This window comes from Pleurodeles waltl, chromosome 5, assembly GCF_031143425.1.
Source record: "Pleurodeles waltl isolate 20211129_DDA chromosome 5, aPleWal1.hap1.20221129, whole genome shotgun sequence".
NCBI classification, from domain to species: domain Eukaryota; kingdom Metazoa; phylum Chordata; class Amphibia; order Caudata; family Salamandridae; genus Pleurodeles; species Pleurodeles waltl.
The window spans coordinates 1,471,651,950-1,471,674,633 of record NC_090444.1 but is presented as its reverse complement, the minus strand read 5'-3'; the positions used below and the strand labels follow the sequence as shown (position 1 = coordinate 1,471,674,633).

Here is a 22,684-nt window from a genome sequence, read left to right as displayed (position 1 = left end):
AAATATTAAAACATTATTTAAAAAAGGATGGGCTGTTTTTTACAAGCCCCCAGGTGGGCCAGGTTCACAGGGAATTTACATTTTCTATGTGAGGGGGCTGCCTGCCTGCCCCCCACAGCCCCGGGGACCGCCACCTCCTTGGGGCTGCATTGTAATGTAACACAGGGAGGCCACCTGGCCCCCCCACAGCCCCGGGCACCACCACCTCCCCAAGGCGCTTAATCACGTAATCAAAATAATGAAGGGGCCACAAGGCTACCCGAATCTGCAGGGACTACCAGCTCCCCGGGCACTTAATCAAAATAATGTGGGGGGCACACGCCCCCTTTGCAGCCCCAGGGATTACCACCTCCCCATGGCACTTAATTAAAATAATACGGGGGCCACCTTCCCCCCCTCGCAGTCCTGGGGACCACCTCCCCAGGGCAGTGATTCAGAATAATGCGGTGGACTGCATGGCACCCCCAGACCCGGAGACCGCCAATTCCTCATTGCACTTAATGTAAATAATGCGGGGGCTACCTGCCCCCCCCACAACCGCGTGGATTGCCACTTCTCTGGGGCACTGATTCAAAATAATGCAAGGGGGGCAAACTGTGGGCAGCCTGGCCTCCTCGTAGCTCAGAGGACCAACCCCTCCCCGGGGCTCTTAATCAAAATAATGCGGGAGCCATGCAGCCCTCCTGGGCCTTTTAACTGAAAAATTGCAGGGGGCCAGCAAAGTCCCCCCCAAAGCCCCAGGGACCGCCACCTCCCTGGGTCTTCAAAGAAATTGAAGTAGGGGGGCGTGCATCCCCCCACAGTCCCAGGGACCGCCCCCTCCCTAGGGCTAATTTTAAAAGACATAGGGGGTCCTTTGCTGACCCCTGGGCCCGAGGCCCACCACCTCCCTTGGGCTATTTAATATTGGAGGGGAGCCGTGCAGCCCCCCTCGAGGAGCCACTGATGGCCACCACCCCCCAGGGAAGACTCCTGCTATGTCCCGGGGTGCCCACCCCTGGTACAAAGCTGTTTTCTCTGACATGGCGGGAGCTTTGACAGCTCCCACCAAGTCAGAGCAAAAACTCCGCTCTGAGTAAATGAGAGCTGTCAAACAGCTCTCGCTTACTCGGAACAGAGGTTTCCGCTGTTTCCCTGCCTGCAAGCTGCAGGCCAGCCCATGTGGCCAACCCCCACTGTGCACAGCCAAAGGCCGTGCATGGTGGTAGTTGTATTAACATATAGTAATGAAAATAAATTTACGTTAAAACAACCATAGAAATTCACTGATGAAAACAAAGGTTACAGGGACATTATAGTTAGGAAATAGAATTTTTTTTAAACTTAGAAATTCAATTAAAAACCCAAAGGTTATAGGGACGTTATAGTTAGGCTCACATTTCACATGTACAAAACCATAGAAATTTAGGAGCTATAGTTACCTCAGCTAACTACAACTTGTGCCCCGTAATCACTGCTTATGATCTCTCATACTACATCTCTTATGACATTGTCAGTGATATCACTGATGTCATCTCTAATATTGTCACTGATGACATCATCTATAGAGTCACTCACACACTCACTCAGACCCCATACAAACTAGCATACATCTAAACACACACACAACTACTCACATACTCATTCACAGACCCATGAAACTACTAACATGGACCCACTCACACAACTGACACAACCACTCACTCACACCTTCAATACTGACTCAGCTATGCACACATTCATACAGCTACTGACCTACCCACTCACAGACCCATACAGCCACACACACATCCACTCACACCCATGCAACCACGCACACACCCACTAACAAACCCACACAGGTACTCACACTCCCACGCCCTTAAACATACAACCACTCACACACCCACACACTCAGCCATACAGTCACTGACATAGCCACTCACTCATTGATAGTCACTCACACAACCAGTCAATCATCCATATGCCACTCACACACCCATTTACTCACAGAAACAGTTACTTATAGGTCTACTCACTCTCCCATACAGTTACTGACACAGCCACTCACTAATTCATACAGTCACGCATACACATACTCACTCACTGATACAGTCACTGAAACAGCCACTCACTTATGCATACAGTCACATATACACTCACTCACCAATACAGTGACTGACTCACCAGCTCACTCACTGATACAGTCACTAACACACCCAGTCACTCACCGATACAAGCACTCACACACCCACTTAGTCATCCGTAGAGCCAGTCACACACCCACTCACTCAACCAATGCAGCCACTCACACAGCTAGTTACTCGCCCATACTTCTACCTACATATCCACTCACTCTCCTATATAGCAAATGTCTCAACCACTCACTGACCACTTACAACCATTATTTTTGTGGAGATGCCCCGGGGAACCCACCCCTCGGGCTGATTTTTAACTTTATGGAAAGGGGGGCCACATGGCTCCCCTCTCTTCTTCACTAAAGGCCCTCGGGAGCCCACCCTGGGGTAAAAAATGTACAATATGGGGGACAGGACCACGTGGCCCCCTTCCTGAGCCTGACAAGGTCCCAGGTAACCCACTCCCAGTCTGATTCCTTTATATGAGGGGGTGACGCAGCCCTCGTCCCTAAGCCACTATTGGCCTTTGGAACCCCATCCCCCAGGGTTAGCTCACAGGCTATGTCCTGGGGTGCCCATCCCTGGTTCATAGCGGTTTCCCTGTGTTTGGTCTCATATGGTGTGAGTTTTCTAAGTCTCCCAACAAGCAGGAGCAAACATCAAGTCCGCTCCCAGCTGGTGGGAGCTTCAGAAATGCTCACACCCCCTGGGTAGCAGACTAGGGATCTCTTTCCCTGTCCGCAGTGATGTGGGCTGCAAAATAGATCTAACTATTGTTCTTGCCAACAGGGAGCAACATTATTAGCTGCTCCCTGTGGGCAGAAGCAATGCAAGCACCCGCAGGAGCCAACGGGGGCCACAGGGGCCTTGGAGTTCCCCACACGGACCTCATAAGTGTAGTGCAGAATATAAACTAGACATTTACCTAACAAAGTAGCACTTACTAACTAGCAAGTAGAAAGAACTCCAGTTGGGTACACATTTTGTGCAAAACTGTGGTCTCTTCTTCAAGAAATAAGCAGGTGAGGAGCTATTCCAGCAGTCATGCTAAACTGAACTGGAAGCACTTACAAATATAAACATAGCAGGTGCCCCAGCTGGATTACTGCTTTTACAAATGACAAACCATTCTAACAGCTTGTGCTTGGCCAAGGCAAAACAAGTGTGTTTTGTCTGCAACTTTATGTTGAAAAACAAACTGAAATCCTTGTAGAAGGTGAATGCATCATTGATCTATTGCAGCTCAATCTCTTCCAAAATGACTGTGACGAGTGTGTTTTTTATTATCATCTCCTGGGGAGAGCAGAGTCCATGGTTCTCTCTTTTATTTACTATGAGTGTGCAAATGTTCAAAATGCCTAGAAACGCTGCCTGTTTGGCCGCGCCAATATTCATCAGTGGTATGCAACCGTTTTTCCGCCTTTTTCAAGGTTAATGAACAGCTTATCAAAAGGCCACGCCGATTTTGGTGACGCATTCTTGATGCTGAGAAACATAAGCTAATCTCCACCAAACTAAGAAGTATTTACTTCAGATAATTCAGAGGAAGTACCCTTGTTTGACAGAGATTCAACTCTTCATTTTATCACCAGAACAACTAAATTGCCGAAATACAACAGATCTAAATATTGCACCTCATCCTAATACTAGTGCCAAGTCCTGGGAAATGGGGTCCCTGGTGCCAAAATCAACCCAGGGAGAGGGGCAGGCACACATGTCCCCTCCCCTTTATTTAAAAGAGTGGTCCTGGTGGATGTGATCCTTAGGGCCCAATGACGCTTGGGGAGGGTGGCCACATGGACACCCTCCCCTTTATTTAAATCAGTGGGCTCAGGGAATGGGGTCCACTAGGCCAATACTTGCTTGGGGAGGGGAGCTGCACAGACCTCTCCTCTTTAATTAAAAACAAAATGGTCTTTGGGGATGGGTCTCCAGGCTTAGGTACTATGGACAACCCTCTACTGTGCACAGCCACTGGCTGTGCACAGAGTGGGGCTGGCTGTATGGGGAGGGTGTTGGCTGCAGGACCTGGCCTCAGCCCTGGCGCTAGACCCTGCAGCCAATCCCACTTTGGCCGTGCAAGGTGGGGGGTTGCATTCACATTTAAATATTAACTTTACATTAAAAAAAACTCACTGAAAAAACAAAGGTTAGAGTAAAGTTGTAATTAGGTCTCATAAATGGATCTGTTTTTGTTTTAAAAAGAACCTTAGAAATTCACTGAAAAAGCAAAAGTTAATATGATAGGTGAATTTGTTAGTGTGAAAACACAGAAACTCACCAGTTACCCTAACTATAACTTGCGCCCCGCTATACACTGCTTATGACCTCACATAACATCACTCATGACATGTTTTATTACATCATTTATGACATCACTGGAGAAATCTCAAATGACGTTGATGATATCACTGATGACACCACTGATGACATCATCCAAGCTTTTTTCCCCGCATATTGCTGTATAAATTGCTATGGCTTTATATGTAGCACATGTCACATTAACAATCAACCACAGATATGTACGAAACACTCATTGAGTATGGTGTTTAATCTGAATATAACTGTTCAGAGAAGGCCAAAATAGCGACGGCCAATTCTAAAACAAATGCCCTACTAGAGACGGTTTATATCTGTATCAAACCCCTTACATATACCGAACGTACATTAAGAATTGAAGGTGATATCAGTAGTGAACTGAGTACTGTACACAGTGTTTAATCCATGTAGAGAGTTCATTCTATACAACTTAGTATGCAAACAGTGAGACTCTTATGAAAAATATACCACAGAGTAATAAAACAAATTTACCAAGAACAGAGTACATTCTGTTCACCAGTTGTCACAAAAGACACTATTTGCTAAAAATAACCAAGATCTAAAAGTATTAAAGATCATACTACCTGCACCCTTCATACTGTGGTAAAGACTTGACAGATAGCCCTTCTTCTGAAGCAAAACAAGCACACATACGTAGATTAGTACCTGGTGCACAAACTCTTCTACGTTAAGTAGATAGGATTCTCTCTAAGAACCTAGGCTCCTTACAATTGCTAGCATTTATTATGTAGAATCTTTCTCCTGTTACTTTTTCTGCTGAATCAAAATTTTGTGGGGGGGAGCATAATGAATACAAGACAACTGTCACTTGCACAGAGTTACTCTTGAATGCAAATATTTATAATGAGTTCAATACCTCTACACAGCCAGGGTGCATTAGAAGCACACGTGTTTTGTAAACACTTATACCCATTAGCAGGACACAAGGTGTATAAAATTACATAGAAAAGTAATATGGTATTTATCTGCCACTATATAAAGTGTAAAACAAACACGTACACTCATTGAGGTCATCAATGATGTCATTTGAGATGTCATAAGTGATGTCATAAATTATGTCTTAGAACAGGTCACGAACAATGTCATATGTGAGGTCATAAGTAGTGCATAGCAGGGGCGGAAGGTATAGTTAGCACTGATAGCTATAACTGGTATATTTCTGTGTATTTTTAGTTCAAAATGTCTATTTTCATACTGACAAAGTTTAGTGGCGGTCGCAACTAGGTAGTTATCACTCAATCAAGCAATCAAAATGGTATTTGTAGAGTGGGGCTTGTCACCCGTGAGGGTATACAGGTGCTTGCTGTGGGTCTCATTCGAAGACCCAGGTCTTTAGCCCCTTTCTGAAGTCTGACAGCCTGGAGCGAGGTGCAGAAGTGGAGGATATTCCAGACTTTGGGAATGAAATGCAAGAAGGAGCAACCTCCAATGCCTCACTGGCGTGCCCGTGGGATCTGTGTGAGTACGAGATGTGTGGAGCAGAGGTTCCTGGAGGGGTGGTAGAAATGTAACCTGTGATTCACGTAGGCTGATCCTTGGTCGTGGAGGGCTTTGTAGGCATGGGTCAGGAGCTTGAAAAGGCATCTCTTCTGGACCGAGAGCCAGTTGAGTTCTTTCAGTTATAGTTAGGACTTAGTTTCTATAGAAAAAGCGTTTTTTAATTTGCCTATATCTTTGGCACCGCTTGACGAATCTTCACCAAATTTTCCAAACAAATTTGACAGTCATAGCTGCTGCCTGGAAAGTTTTGGGATGATTCGTGAAGTGGGGGCTGAGAAAAAGGGGGGTTCATAAAAGGTTTGTTTTCCATGTTAATTGCCATAGGAGTTTTGAACATGACTACAGCCCAAACCACTGGATGGAACTACACCAAATTTGGCAGAAAGATAGCTTCCAGTGTGCAGATTATGCATTTTGTTATTTGGTGTAAATCTGTTCAGTAGTTTAAGAGAAATTAAAGGAAAACTATTTTTTTGTCTAGAGCGTGAAGACTTTGTGAATTCTCCCAATCTCATGCAGAGATCTGATTGGCTGCCAACACTTTAACCAGGCTTCAGCCAAGTGTAAAAAAAAAATTTTAAAAAGTAAACGCTAAAAAGCATTTTTTTTTATTATAGTGAAAATCACAAATATTTGCAAATTTCGCTGTGATTTGAAAAGAAAAAAAAAAACAGGCTTGCTTTTCATCGTGCCACTGGCTGGGCCAGTTCCCGGGGGCAGTGTGGGCAAAAAGGAGGGGGATAAAAGGGGCCCCCTCCTAGGGCTTAAAGAAGCCCCAGGGACCGCCATCTCCCTGGGGCTATATGTTAAAAATAAGTCGGGCTGTGTGCCCCCCCACTCCCCAGGAACCACCACCTCTCCAGGGCTAAGTACAATAAAGTGTGTGGGGTCTGTGTGGTCCCCTAGACCCCAGGGACAGCCACCTCCATGAGGCAAATGCTCTTTCATATATGCAGGGGGCCGTGCAGCCCCCCACACCCCGGGGACTGCCACATCCCCAGGGCAAAGTGCAATAATATACAGGGGGAATGCAGTCCACCTGCACCCCAGGGACCACCACCTCCCTGGAGAAAATTGCAATAATGTGTGCAGGGGTGCCACATGGCCCCCCTGGGACCACCCCCTCCCCAGGGCAAAGTGCAATAAAATGTTTGGGGTCATGCAGCCTCCGGGCCTTGACATCGCCTCCTCCCTGGGACAAAGGGCAATAATAAGTTTGGGGGGCCTGCCAGCCTCCTTGGGCCCCAGGGACTATTGCTTCCTTACGTCAAATGCTCTTTCATCTATGCGGGGGCGTGCACAGCCACCCTGGGCCTTCGGGACCACCACCTCCCCAGGGCAAAGTGGAATAATGTGTACTGGGAGGAGCGTAGGAGCGTGGCACCCTTGCGACTCCGGGACCACCACCTCCCTGGGGCAAAGTGCAATAAAGAGTGCAGTGGGACCACGCAGCACCCCCAGGCCTCTGGAATGACCATCTTCATGAGCAAAGTGCAATAATGTGTGCTGGTGAAGCATATATCCCCTGCACCCTGAGGACCGCCACCTCCTCAGGGCAAAGGGCAATAATATGTGTGGGGGCTGCACGCCCCCCCTGGGCTCCCGGCACCACGACCTGCCCAGGGCAAACAGCAATAAATTGTGCGGGCCGTGCAGCCCCTCTGGGCCCCAGGGACCGCCACCTTCCTGGGACAAAGTGCAATGTTGTGTGTGGGAGGCTGCACAGCCCCCCATGCCTTGGGGACCACCACCTCCCTGGGGCCAATGCTCTTTATTGTATGTGGAGGTCCATGCGGCCCCCGTACCCTGGGGACTGCCACCTCCTCAGGGCAAATACAATATAAGGAAGGCCCCCCCCCCCACCTAGAGCCAGTTATGGCTCTGGGAATTTCCCCTGCCCCCTAGGGCAGGGTCCTGCTACCTCCTGAGGTGCCCACTCTCAAGAGGTAGCTCTTCACTTTTGCTTGGTGAGAGCTGACCCATACAGCTACTTACAAATCCACTCACTCTCTTATATAGCAAATGTGTCAATCACTCACTAGCCCATAGACTCATTCACACACCCACTCATACCTCCATACAACCAATTACACTCCCTGGATGATCTCATCAGTGATGTCATCAGGGATGTCATTTGAGATTTCATCAGTGATATCACTGGCCATGTCATGAGTGATGTAATATGTGAGGTCCTAAGCAGTGTATTACGGGGCACAAGTTATAGTTAGCTGAGGTAACTATAACTGCTGAATTACTACGGTTTTGTGTTTGTGAAATGTGTGCCTAACTATAACGTCTCCGTAACCTGTGTTTTTTTAAGATATAGATATAGATATAGATATCGATATAGAGATAGTGAGGACCTTTTGGACCTGAGTTGGCTCTGTGTCTTTCTTCGCTTCATTTTACATTTCAGATTTTACTAATTTTTGCTGCATTACTTTTAGCAATTACATTTTACAGGCTTTACTTCACTTTGCCTGCATGATATTTTTCTAGGAATATATAGTATGCATTGCTTATTTTAGGTTAGCCTTTTCTCAACGTATAATCAATACGTTCTGTCCAAGGCTAGGAACAGACTACATGATATCCTAGTTCTTGTGTTACCTGTTCAGGAGACAGCTTCTAACATATAGACAAAGCATTGCATCAGAGCTGTTCTGTGAACACAGTGTGGTTTTACTATATAGATGATGCACTGACCTGGAAGGGGCAAAGTGTCATTTCCAGCCACGACCATCCTGGGACTAACACTGTGTTCGACATGCAGCTCTGCTGGCACCAATCTATCAGCTTTCCGAGCGGATTGCCATCAACATTGCAGTCTGACTACTGACACCATTTCCAGGGATGGGTCTAAGGCTACTCCTATAGATTGGGAAGGCAGAAGGGTACACCTGCTATGCCCTCAGGATAGTCTTAGGTTTATGTAGAATCCCTAGAACCTCTACAACTCATATACTGCTCTTGGATTGTTTATTATCTTTAGCATGTTCCTTATGCTGGTCACCTTGCTTTGTTTCATCTGTCTAATTATCGCGGCTCATTCTCTCTATGCAGAATTACGCTTGTTTCAATAAATGTATTGAAAACGTATTTATCTCTCTTGGGTTTCTCCTGGGCATGCATGAGTAACACAACGAAAGGATGAGATCTGTTTCCATGTCTTTCTTGACGAGTCGTAGCATTAATTCAGGTTGCCATAACCACCTTTCACCCCGGCAGGGTTGGGGGTGTAGGTGAGGCACCATGAACTAGCCAGAAATTGGGCCGACAGTTCCCGAGGGTGTGGAAGGATGTAATTGGCCACATTCTGACGTTCTACCATCGTAAATATGCAATCCTATCATCTTAGCAGGAACATATTTATATATGCATATACATTTATATTTATATATATATTCACAAACACAAGCAGGCTTCGTAAGGGGCCACCTACCCTGCGGAGCATCCTCAGCTCTGAGGCAAAGCATCCAGTTCAACGTTAAACAGCACAAAATGTTGAGGCACCAGTTCAAAAAACATCCAAGCATTTATTCACAATGTAAAAAGCAGCTCCCACAGAGTCCTCCTGACGTGTTTCGGCTGGAATGCCTTAATCATAGGTAAGTAGTTTCAAGTGTCCATAAAGCCAGTGGTCTTTATTTGTGACCCTGGTTGGTGCAGATGATGTCCCATGCTGGATGGATGATTGCAGTCTGAATTGCGTTGCTGGATTCTGCCAACAAGTTTTGGCACACACAAAGCACACGGTTAGAGGAAAATGGCGCTGCCCAGGACCAGAAGAGACCAGGTGGCCTCTACCCAGGAGGGGCAGGCAGAGGGGGATCTCAGCAAGTCAGAGAGCCCTCAGAAGACCAGGCAGTATGCACAGAAGTCCCACACCACGGGGACAAAGAAAGTGCAAATGGAGACCCACACAGCACTACACAAAGGGAGCCTACACCGTCGGAGAACCACTCAGGAAGCTGTGCATCACAGAAAGGAGTTATGGGGGCTGGAGCTGTGCTGTGCATGAATAACTTCATGGAAGGTCACACACAAGCCTTGGCAACTGCAAAACACACAGTGCATGGGGGTCCTGTCTTGTCTGGGGAGGCAAGCTCTTACCCCCACCAAAGTTGGACAGCTGGACTTTAAGACCGTCAGGACCACTTCAGTCCACCACCCATGTTGCTGGATACATGCACTTCATCAGGAGAAGGGACCCACGCCACCGGTCGTCTCTGCAGAGGGGTACCTGCTGAAGCAGGGAAGTGACTCCTTCACTTCAAAGGAGATTCCTTCGTTCTTCTGGTGCAAGCTGAAGCCTGCCTGTCCTCAGAGATGCACGACCTGGAAACATTTGCAATTGCTGGCAGGAGCTGAAAATACAATGTTGCAGAAGTCATCCTTGCTTCTTTGTTGCAGTTTGTAGAGTTCCTGGAGGGTCCAGATGCAGTTTCGCCAGTAGAAGGTGAAGAAAAGGATGCAGAGGATCCTGCTGGAGTCTTGCAATCTGAGGGAACACCCAGAAGAGAGACCCAAAATAATTCTGAAAGGGGGATTGGTCAGCTTCACAGGTAACCACCAATCAGGGGAGGGCTCTGACATCACCTGCTGGCACTGGCCACTTAGAAGCTCCCAGAGTTCCCCACAACATTGGAATCCAAAATGGCAAAACCCAGGGACACTCTGGAGGTGGTGATGGACAGGGTAGTGGTCACTCATCTTTCCTTTGTCCAGTTTCGTGCCAGAGCAGGCACTGGGGGGTCCCTGAACCAGTGTAGACTGGATTATGCAAGGAGGGCACCATCTGTGCCCTTGAAAGCATTTCAAGAGGCTCTGGGAGGCTATCCCTCCCATGCCTGTAACACCTATTTTCAAAGGGAGAGGGTGTAACACCCCTCTCCCAAAGGAAATGCTTTGGTGCGCCTTTCTGGGCTCGAGCTGCTTGAGCAACAGGAGGGCAGAAACCTGTGAGGTGGCAGCAGCTGGGGCTGCCTGGAAAACCTCAGAAGGCTGGTATGGCAGTACTGGGGATCCACTGTGGAGCCCCCAGAGTGCATTGAATTGCAAAACCAATACTAGAATCAGTATTGGGGTACAATTCCAAGATGTTAGACACCTTACATGGCCATTTTCGGAGTTACCATTGTGCAGCTGGACATAGGTATTGACCTATATCCAGTGAACTTGTAAAATGGCTTCCCCCTACCCATGAAGTCAAGGAAAATGGTCCCAGATAACATAGGGGCACTTCTGCTAGTGCAGGGGTGCCCTCATACACAGGTACTTTGCACCCAGCCTTCAGTGAAAGGGTGATGCACTGTTTCACACAGGCTGCAATGGCAGTCCTGCAGAAGCCTTTGCATGGGCTCCCTATGGGTGGCAAAAGTAATGCTGCAGCCCATAGGGATCCCCTGGAACCCCAATGCCCTGGTTACCCAAGTACCATATACTAGGGACTTATAAGGGTGACCAGTATTCCAATTTGGGATGAAATACTGGGTTGCCAGTATGCAGTGACAAAATTGAAAGTAGAGAGAGCATAAGCACTGGAGTCCTGGTTAGCAGGATCCCAGTGACATAGTCAAACACACTGACATCAGGCAGAAATTGGGGGTAACATGCCAAAAAGAGGGCACTTTCCTACATGGTCTAATTTTATTTATTACTATTTACTCAATTTTTCTAAATTGGTTTGGGATTTCTCTTTGCCTCTAAGTTAAGCCTGACTGCTGTTGTGCCAAGCTAGCAGTGGGTTAAGCACAGGATAATTTAGTGCCTTCTGTGGGTCACCCTTACAAAGATTGTGGTTGTTGCTTGGCTGGGGTTTTCACATACCCCGCCCACAACCAACAACCCGATTTCATACAGAAAGCAACACTGTTCACACACAAAATGGGCATTACATCCAGTGGAATTGATACCGCCACATGACATAACACAATGGGCCCACAGTTCTCATCCCACCCAGTGGAGAATGCACTTTGCACATTACAAAGAAACATGACATGCCATTACAATCCCACCCAGTTGAGTAGACACCGGGCACATATTCTCACTGATTCCTCACAACTAAGGTCATACATCATGTTAGACCTGACAGCCTTAGTGTGGTCACCCCTAACTTTTTGCATGCCTCCCTCCACTTTTTGGACACAGCTGTTGTTGGTTTTAGGACTCTGCACACTTTACCACTGCTAACCAGTGCTAAAGTGCATATGTCCTCTCCCTTAAAACATGGTGACATTTGGTTCATACCTAATTGGCTTATTTAATCTACATGTAAGACCCCACTAAAGTGCACTACATATGCCCAAGGCTTGTAGATTAAATGCTACTAGTGGGCCTGCAGCACTGATTGTGAGGGTTGGCAGCAGTGGTAGCTGTAGAGAAAACCCCAGAGAGCTAGTTTGGCAGTACCCGGGGTCCATGCTGGAGCCCTGGGGATGCATGGGCTTGGCACCCCAATTCCAGATTTGGCTTGGGGGACAATTCCATGATCTTAGACATGTTACATGGCCATGTTCGGAGTTACCATTGTGAAGTTACACATAGATATTGACCTATATGTATTTCACGCTTGTCATGGTGTCCCCACACTCACAAAGTCTGGGGAAATTGCCCTGAACAATGTGGGGGCACCTTGGCTAGTGCCAGGGTGCCCTCACACTTAGTAACTTTGCACCTAACCTTCACCAAGTGAGGGTTAGACATATAGGTGACTTATAAGTTACTTAAGTGCAGTGTAAAATGGCTGTGAAATAACGTGGACGTTATTTCACTCAGCCTGCAGTGGCAGTCCTGTGTAAGAATTGTCTGAGCTCCCTATGGGTGGCAAAAGAAATGCTGCAGCCCATAGGGATCTCCTGGAACCCCAACACCCTTGGTACCTAGGTACCATATACTAGGGAATTATAAGGGTGTTCCAGTGTGCCAATCAGGATTGGTCAAATTTGTCACTAGCCTGCAGCAACAATTTAAAAAGCAGAGAGAGCATACACACTGAGGTTCTGGTTAGCAGAGCCTCGGTGATACAGTTAGGCACCACACAGGGAACACATGCAGGGCACAACTTTTGGGCACTGGGGTCCTGGCTAGCAGGATCCCAGTGACACAGGCAAAACAAACATACATTCAAGTAAAAAATAGGGGTAAGGATTTCCTCTCCCTTTGTAAATAGGTGTTAAGGGCTGGGGAGGAGTGTTCTCCCCCAGCCTCTGGAAATGCTTTGAGGGGCACAGATGGTGCCCTCCTTGCATAAGCCAGTCTACATTGGTTCAGGGAACCCCCAGCCCATGCTCTGGTGCTAAACTGGACAAAGGAAAGGGCAGTGACCACTCCCCTGTCCATCACCACCCCAGGGGTGGTGCCCAGAGCTCCTCCAGTGTGTCCCAGACCTCTGCCATCTTGAATGCAGAGGTGTGAGGGCACAATGGAGACCTCTGAGAGGCCAGTGCCAGCAGGTGACGTAAGAGACCCCTCCTGATAGGCTCTTACCTGGTTAGGTAGCCAATACTCCTCTGAGGGCTATTTAGGGTCTCTCCTGTGGGTTTCTCTTCAGATAACGAATGCAAGAGATCACCAGAGTTCCTCTGGATCTCTCTCTTCAACTTCTGCCAAGGATCGACCGCTGACTGCTCCAGGGTGCCTGCAAAACTGCAACAAAGTAGCAAGACAACTACCAGCAACATTGTAGCGCCTAATCCTGCCGGCTTTCTCAACTGTTTCCTGGTGGTATATGCTCTAAGGGCTGTCTGCTTTCGCCCTGCACTGGAAGCCAAGAGGAAATCTCCCGTGGGTCGACAGAATCTTCCTCCTGCTAATGCAGGCACCAAACTTCTGCATCACCAGTCCGCTGGGTCCCCTCTCATCTTGACGAGCGTGGTCCCTGGAACACAGGAGCTGGATCCAAGTGACCCTGACAGTCCAGTGGTCTTTCTGTCCAAATTTGGGGGAGGTAAGTCCTTGCTTCCCCACGCCAGACAGTAATCCTGTGCACTGCGTGATCTGCAGCTGTTAGGGCTTCTGTGCACTTTTGCAAGGATTCCTTCATGCACAGCACAGCTCAGGTTCCCAGCACTCCATCCTGCATTGCTCAACTCACTGAGTTGACCTCTGGCTTTGTGGGACCTTCTTTTGTTGTGTTGAGATGACCACCATGCTCTGATTTCTTGAATGCCTGTTCAAGTGCTTCTGCGGGTGCTGCCTGCTTCTGCATGGGCTCTCTCTGTTGCTGAGCCCCCCTCTGTCTCCTCCTCCAAGGGGCGACCACCTGGTCCTTCCTGGACCCAGGCAGCACCCATTATCTTTAACCGCAACTCTTGCGTCTAGCAAGGCTTGTTTGCAGTCTTTCTGTGTGGAAACAACTCTGCATCCTCCAGCACGCCGTGGGACATCTTCTTACCAAAGGAGAAGTTCCTGGCACCTTCCGTTGTTGCAGAATCTATGGCTTCTTCCACCCAGAGGCAGCCCTTTTGCACCTTCATCCGGGGTTTAGTGGGCTCCTGCCCCCCTGGACACTTGCGTGACTCTTGGACTTGGTCCCCTTCCTTTGCATGTCCTCAGGTCCAGGAATCCATCTTCAGTGCTTTGCAGTCAGTTGTTGTCTCTGCAGAATCCCCTATCTCGACTTTACTGTCTTTCTGGGGTAGTAGGGTAACTTTACTCCTACTTTTCAGGGTCTTGGGGTAGGGTATCTTGGACACCCTTAGTGTTTTCTTACACTCCCAGCGACCCTCTACACACTACACTAAGCCTGGGGTCCATTCGTGGTTCGCATTCCACTTTTGGAGTATATGGTTTGTGTTGCCCTTAGGGCTATTATGTCCTATTGCATCCTATTGTATGCTACAGTGTTTGCACTATTTTCCTAACTGTTTACTTACCTGATTTTGGTTTGTGTGTATATTTTGTGTATTTTACTTACCTCCTAAGGAAGTATATCCTCTGAGATACTTTTGGCATATTGTCACTAAAGTAAAGTACCTTTATTTTTAGTAACTCTGAGTATTGTGTTTCTTATGATAAAGTGCAATTTGATATAAGTGGTATCGTAGGAGCTTTGCATGTCCTAGTTCAGCCTAAGCTGCTCTGCTATAGCTACCTCATCAGCCTAAGCTGCTAGAGCACTACTAATCTCCTAATAAGGGATAACTGGACCTGGCACAAGGTGTAAGTACCATCTGGTACCCACTATAAGCTGGCCAGCTGCCTACAGTCACATTTAAGAATTCAATGTAGCAACCATGTAACACAACTGACCACAGAGCACAGTTGCAACAACTTGAGGACCATAAGCACAACACTCATTAAAGTATATATTATCAAATGAACCGCCTATGGAGAAGCACACCCACATTATCTAAAATGTAACACCAGAGGTGTCAAGAAATTGTACTCAAGCAAAGAGGGGCACATGCACAACAATAACTGGCAACAATATTATGTATGCTTACAAAATATTGCCACAAACGTAAGAAAACATTTGCTACAACACTCAGAATGAAAGCCATAAGCACAAATCTTCCTAAGTTATAAATCAGATAGCAGGGATAGTAAAAGCTATATCACTGATGGTAGGAACATTCTCTGAAATAGCACAGATGATTTCTTTGATTTCCTGAAAAGTCCTAGACTGCTACAACAATATTGTGGACAATTATAAGCAGAACACCGCTCCATTCTCTGTCTCTGCCCTACCATCCACCATCCACAGAATTCACACTGCACAGATCACTGTACACCAAGAATGCATGCTATCCAACTGAAGAATAGAACATTGGAAGAGAGGGGTGAAGCACAGACGATAAACCATTTGTAAAGTGTGCAAAAGGCCGCTTTATTGAAAAAGGAGCACATTACAACTTCTTCTTTACAAAACTAAAACCTTGCTATACATCACATGAACTATTCAATATCCTACCCCATCCCTGCACTCCCTCCCACACACCCCACTCCACAAGTAACTCATTGCTATTGTGTTGCATTTCAATATTTTCAACCTTAATGTTCCTCTACAACCCATGATGGCAAGAATTAACCTATAAGCAACTCAACCTCCAATCCTTAACCTTGAACTTCTTTCCTACCCTCTCTTTCACAGTGCTTCGCCAATGGCAATACCAAACAACCTTCTATGAACTCCTGCAAAACTTTCCAGGCCACCGAAAAGGACCTGTCTCAGGTGACAACCATACAACTAAAAAACCCTCCCTTGCACATCTGTCCCAACAAAAAGGCCTACTGCAAACCACCATGGGTCAAATAAACAACCCTTCAAAGTTGAGAATAAAGGGATTGATGGGCAGGGGTGAAAATTGTCACCACTGGCTCCCTGTGACCAACCACCAGGTCACCTGTGCCTGAAATGGTGGTAGAAAGTCCAAAAAGAGCCCTTAAATAACCCCTTGGGTTACACTGGGCTACCTGCTATCCCTAATCTAAATGGCAGTCACATGACTGCACCGCTCACCCAAACTCCACGGGGGCAGACCTCCTGTTGATCGGTTGCCCCCCAGACCGCCATACACCATTTGAGTCGGTCTATCCCCTTGACCGACAACAAGACTTAAGATATGGAATGAAGCTAACAATATCCTCTTTTTTTCCATGACCCAACCAAGACAGTCCCTTTTCTTTTTATATATTATGCAAGAAAAAGACAGGGTATAGTCACTTTTGGAAAATACCCTTTCTTCAGTACCTAGAGAAGATGTGGCATACAAAAAAATTTAAGAAAGGTGGCAGATGTGAAGGCTGGCCAAGTATATAGTCATTACACAGGGCCTTGACAGCATAGTCAGAAAGGAGGGCCCCAGAACACAGAGTACTCACAAAATCTAGTGAGCCAACATCAGATAGAAACTGCTGAACAGGTGACCACATAAACTACAAGCATAGCTGACAATCTAATTTTAAACAAATATAAGTGGACAGCTTATTTTGCCTGGCATATAGCACAATACAACGTTCCCTAAAAATAGAAGGACATACAATATTTCAGGAACATCTCTCTGCTACAAAACAGACTAACACCTTTACTGGCCAATCTCCCTTGAGGGCAGAAAGCCGTTTCAGTTCCTCACGTGGTCTCTCTATGCGAAGAGAAGATACACTACTACCCCAGGGCCAGACTGGCCATAGAGGGTATTGAGCATTTCTCCAGGATGCTAAAATGGTGGGAGATCATTTTGCAGCTGAGGGGGCGGTTTCGTTACTGGGGGTCGGTTTTGCAGTGGTGCAGCAATATTGGCCTCCGGTAGCAAAAGCTGCAGTGCTTCACACTTGCACCCCCTCGGGGGGCTGGTTCCTCGAAATTGACAGGGCTGTTTTGGGTTCCCAGTCCACCCCTGTACTAACCATGACCTGAAACTTACAAGTGTGAAAACCCACAATACTTGCAGTGTCAATCAGGCTCGCTTTTTGCACCCTTAGTTTGAATCTAGAGCTCAAACAGGTTCTGGCTCTGGTTCATAATGTCTTGTCGTTTGGTAGTAAGAATATAGGCAATCTAATTGAGTAGGGTGGGCTCCATTTTGAATTTGGAGGTCCGAGGACTACCAAACCCACGGTGACAGTCAGACCACCGCATTCCTGGTGATCTAACTGCCAGACCGCCAAGGGACTGCCGCCACTACCACCAACATCATGGATCCAAGTGGGGTGGCAGCAGTCAGAGTAGTGGTCAGCCATGGCGGTGCTAAGTTCAATACTGATGTGCTGATCATGAGTCCCTTTTCTGCCAGCCTTTTCATGACAGGGTCCCTGCCATGAAAAGGCTGGCAGAAAGGCAGTGCTGGGGGCCTCAAGAGGGCCCCTTCACTGCCCACGACAATTATGTGTGCAGTGCAGGGCTTTCCCCCCGCCCAGCACCCTGAGAATGCGCACTGACTGCTCCTGCCCCCTCTGTGCAACAGCATGCACGGAGCCAAGGCCAATGCCACCGCACTGTTTCCACTGGGCTGACTGGCAGAAACCTCCTAATTAACAGGTTTCCACCGGTCAGTCCAGTGGAAACACTGTAATTGGGCTAGGAGGGAGACCACCAGCTGTGTGGCGGTCTCCTCCCCACAAGTCTGAGGGGCCGGCAGTCAGCCTGCCAGACTCATAATGAGGCCCTATGAGTGCTTATACCTGCATAATCTGTTTGGGTAAAATGTATACAAGATGATTGCTGCAACTTACCTATTGTATCCACGTATGCTGTTTAAAAGAAAGAGCTCTAAAAAAATAATACATTTGTAATCCAAAAAAATCAATAGATAAAAAGTAAACACCTTTTTGGCAGTGTTCTCATTCTGGAGTGAAACGGAGAGAAAAAGAAAACGAGATAGAGGCAAAAGGAAACGAGAAGCAAGGAGAAGAGTTGAGAGACAGAGTAGGGAGAGGACAGATTGAGTGGAGAGAAAGGTTGAATGATAGATTGGTATAGAGAGAGAGTGAAGATTGGGAAACAAAAGTGAAAAGAAAAGGAGATGTCAATGCTGAAACAAAGTGTTGATGGAGCAAAATGTTCCTGCTCAGTGAGAATAAGGATCATGTGGATTACATCATGCACACTCCTTAGTTCTCTGACAGTCCAGTAGTCTACTGCTTGATTTAGAAGTTGACGTGCACCTAGAGAAAGTGCTGAATCCACAGCAGAACCCACCAATGGAGTCCTTTCAAAAATTGATAGTATGGTAAAGGAATTACCACCAGTGGATTCTCCTCGGGTTTTAACACTTCCTCCAGAAATAGGTGGCTTTTCTATTACCACCCAACTCAAAATCAGCTCTTGGTCTGTCCACTATCAGATTCAACACAAGGTCCCTTCTCATCCCTGAATAACCTTTGGAAGACTGCAGAACTCAAAGCACTCACAAGGACTGAAATCCATTCTGAAAATGCTGAGGTTTGCTAAACAAAAAGGTAGATAATGACTGCAGCAAGCCAATAAATAGAACGTAACAAATATATAACATTAGGTGTAGTACAGGACACATTGGAGTTCAAGAGGTGGGTGAAAATGAGTGTGAGTGACACAAAAAGCACAGTATGAGAAAGTGAGACTCTGCAAGACAGAAAATAGAAATGAAGTAAAAATCAAAGTGGAGACAGAAATTGAGAGAATGGTGAATAAGGACATTGAAGTTAGAAAAAGAATGAATGAAAATGTACATGGCAGACATACGAGGGAGAATAGCTTTATTGACAGAGAAAGAAAGTCAGAGAGGAAAGATTGGGTGAGGGAAATGGGGAAATTAAAGAGAAGAAGGGGAGAGAGACAAGGAAAAAGAGATCGAAAAAGAGAGACGGGGAAGAGTGGGAAGGAGAATAATAAAAGAGGAGAGTAAAATGGATGGAGGGGGATGAGAGCAAGGCTGGGGGAAAAAGATACAGAATGAAAAGTTGGCAATATAGCTGGAGAGACATAGAGAAACAGAAAATCCAATAGATGCACTGGGTGAGAATGAGAGAATGGAGGTGGAATGAGGGAGTAATGAAGGAGAAGAGTGGGGTGAGTGCCAGAAAAAGGAAAGAAAGACTGTTCATACATGTGAGTCATCGAAGGTAGGCAAAGGTACAGATAATATATAGAAAATTAAATTAAAGATTCTAGTTGGATTGATTTCCTGTAACATCAAGAAGATTCATATCCTGTTTCTTCTCACAAGATAAAAGTCATCAAGTGCCAAACTGCCATACACCCCAAGATATCACATGCTGCAAGGCCTCCGTGTGACCTCCAAAAGGGGGTTGATGAAAGCCTTAGATACGTACAGGCATCAATGCCTCAGATTTAGCATGGAGTTTTCTGATCACCTAAGGATTGGCAGAAGCCACAGGGGACCTCAGAATGACCAGGAAAATTACTATTTAGAAGGTAAGCAGGAACTTTCGAATGTGGAATTGAGGAGGAGTTTTAATGGCCTGGAGATGAGCAGGAACCTCAGGTGCCTGAGGTTAGCCAGATCGTTGATGATTAATGTCCCTGAGAAGGAACTTCTGGGTTCCTGAGTAGGACAAGGAGCCACAAGTAAATGACAGTGACGAGCATTGGGGTACACTTGGTGGGCAGGAGTCATTGGTGCTATCAGGAGCCCCTACGACCTGAGAGTGAGCAAGGCTTTGGGGAACTGAGAGTAAGCACGAACCTCAAGAAGCTGAGGGAGAGCTGTAGGCTCAGGGTCCTAAATGAAACAATACCCCAGGAGCAATGCCCACTGAGAGTATACAGAAGCGTTAGAGATCTGATGGTGACTATATGCCAAGCAGCAAGGGAACTAAGTGTAAATATACGCTTTGCAAAATCTTCTTGTAAACATGGCTTTTAGTGAACTGAGTGTATTCTAAAGCTTTTAGGTATGAGTGAGCAAGAGCAACTAATCCTGGGGGTAAAATGAGGTTAGCTAGAATCCAACGGCATCTAAGAGTGAGCTGGAGCCTCAAAGATCTGAGCCTGAGCAGGATCCTCGGGGGACCAAAAAATGAAAATGAGCTTAAGGGTTCTATTGGTAACTGGGAAGTTTAGGGACCAATTGATAGGGAGCAAGAGCCTCAAGGCCTTAGAATAAGCAGAACCCAGGCGTACTTAAGGTAAGCAGATGCCCACAGACTTGAGGATGAGTGTGAACCTTTGAGGCCACGTTGGCTAGAACTGACAAACAATCTCTTAGGGTAACCAAGAGTTTTAGGTCCTGACAGGAGATCCAGAGATCTGATGGTGAATAAGGGCTTGGGGGTGTAAGAGAGAACAAAGCGTTCAGAGACCTGATGGTGAGAGCTTTATTGACCTGAAGGTATGTGTCAGAAGATATGTGGGTGATCTGTAATGGAATAACAGTGTTTCCAGTCTTGGATGATGCTACTGGCCTTTGAAACTTTAAAAAGCATAATTTACTACATCGTTCTCCACTAAATAAGCCCCTGATGTTAAAATGAAAGGTTGCAACCACAAATGTGGGCCAATTTTTTGGGGTGCCTGGACAAATGTTTCACCCCAATCCGACCCCGCTGGTGGGTTAAATGTTGTGAAGCTCTCAGGATGGTAAATCAAAGTGAAGACTCATTTTGCAAGAAGTTGTAATTATTGCACAGAATTGCGTGGGATCGCTCTGCCTTTCTCTCTTCGAGCCTCTTTCTCATCTGTCACCAGCCCATTGCATCGTGTTGGCGCCGGGCCTTAATCAGTGTCGCAGAAACACAAGACTTTTAAAGAACTCAAGACTGTTAAAGAACACCTGAGCAACTGCCCGTCCGGTGTAATGCGAAAAGCTGCAGCGGCTCTCTCACCTGCCCTTCGCAGTCCTTCACACTCTCCATCACCGGCACATGTCGCTTCAGGAATATATTCGATTGGCAGAATTAAAGAAGGTCGAAACATTTATAGGTTTCATCTACAATAATGATCAGTAACAAATCGGCCAATATTTTCCAGAAGCACCTGCTGAGGACGAACGTTCAAAATTGCAACCATTGTGTGCGCGAAATCTGTCTACGCAGAGTTCACGCTGACTGCCAGGGCCAAGAACAAAACAATCGAGAATGAATCAGAACGCTATTCTGCCTGCCTCTCCTCTCACATAAATGATTTGCTTTGTTCTGTAATCAATGTGCTGCGTCTAGAAAAAAAAGCGGCTGTTGTTTGCATTTTTAACGAGCACATGATGTGACAAATATTACCAAGGGCTTTTCGTGAGGCACAAAAAGGGATTACGACCGACAGATGCTTTTAAAAGCATGATATCACGATTCCAAAATTGAGCTTTTGGGTAATAAGCAGCACATTTGTTAAATACTCAGGTATAGTTACTATTAAGCATCGTATCTAACGCCCGTGAGTCTTAAACCCCTATTTCCAATTCGGAATGATCTCGTTACTATTTAGCACGACTTCTAGTAGTCGTTGATTGGTGACAGTAGTTAATATAGTTAACTTCAATCCAACCTTTCTCGATGTGCCAGAGTATGTGATGGGTCTTCCTCCGTTAAAAAGTGGGACTTTAATGTCTGTTTATTAAACCAATGTATTTTTATTTCAGCTTGTCTGTTAAATGTGTTTCACACGAGCTTTAACCTCCGCGGTGAAATTAACATTTTCTTTACCATATTTTGCAAGAAAATGCCAAATAATGTAAATTGCACTTGATAGAGCGTTCCATACTAATAATTTACCTGTATTTTGGACGCTCTTTAGGCCGATGAATCTTTTGGCTAAGTGGGACTCTCTTCACCCGAGATCAGTCAATTTAATGTAGTCAATAATCAATAACGAACATAAGCAATGCCCTGATCAACATAACACTTAACAATTAATCCAGAATACATTTAATGAATTTATTTCCCTATATTAACAAAGCTAGCACGATATAGATGTGTCTCAACACCAAATGATAAACGTAAATGAACATTAATAGCTGTCCATAACGGCGGAAAAGATGCAATCTATGCAGCATTTGAATAACAAGACATTCGATAATAGCAATGCAAATCACTAATACTATAATCTGTAATGAGCTAATTGCATACATTGGTCAGCACAACAAGGTCTCGAATTGCATCGTGCAACAAAAAGAATCCTCATCTAACCTCAAATTAGCATCGGCATGTGGGACTTCATGCAAAAACAATTTAGCAACATTAATTTGGAAAACTCCTAGCTAGGGTTCTTATAAAAAATCAGCAGTTGGTTACCTAAAAGAAACACAATGCAATTGTACAATTTCCTTTCATATTTACCAATTTCAATCAGCATTCAAGGAAGTCTTCGTCTCACA

At 46.1% G+C, this 22,684-nt stretch overlaps 1 protein-coding gene across 1 annotated transcript in view; it reads right to left on the bottom strand.

Annotated features, from left to right (window-relative positions):
* LGSN (lengsin, lens protein with glutamine synthetase domain) overlaps positions 1 to 21,280 on the bottom strand; it is a 217,141-nt gene extending 195,861 nt beyond the window's left edge. The window contains exon 1 of the mRNA XM_069235746.1: positions 21,201 to 21,280. Within this exon, the coding sequence (XP_069091847.1) occupies positions 21,201 to 21,230 (30 nt within the window). The 5' untranslated portion in view covers positions 21,231 to 21,280. The remainder of the gene's footprint in view (positions 1 to 21,200) is intronic.
* Between the last annotated feature and the right edge of the window lie 1,404 nt (positions 21,281 to 22,684).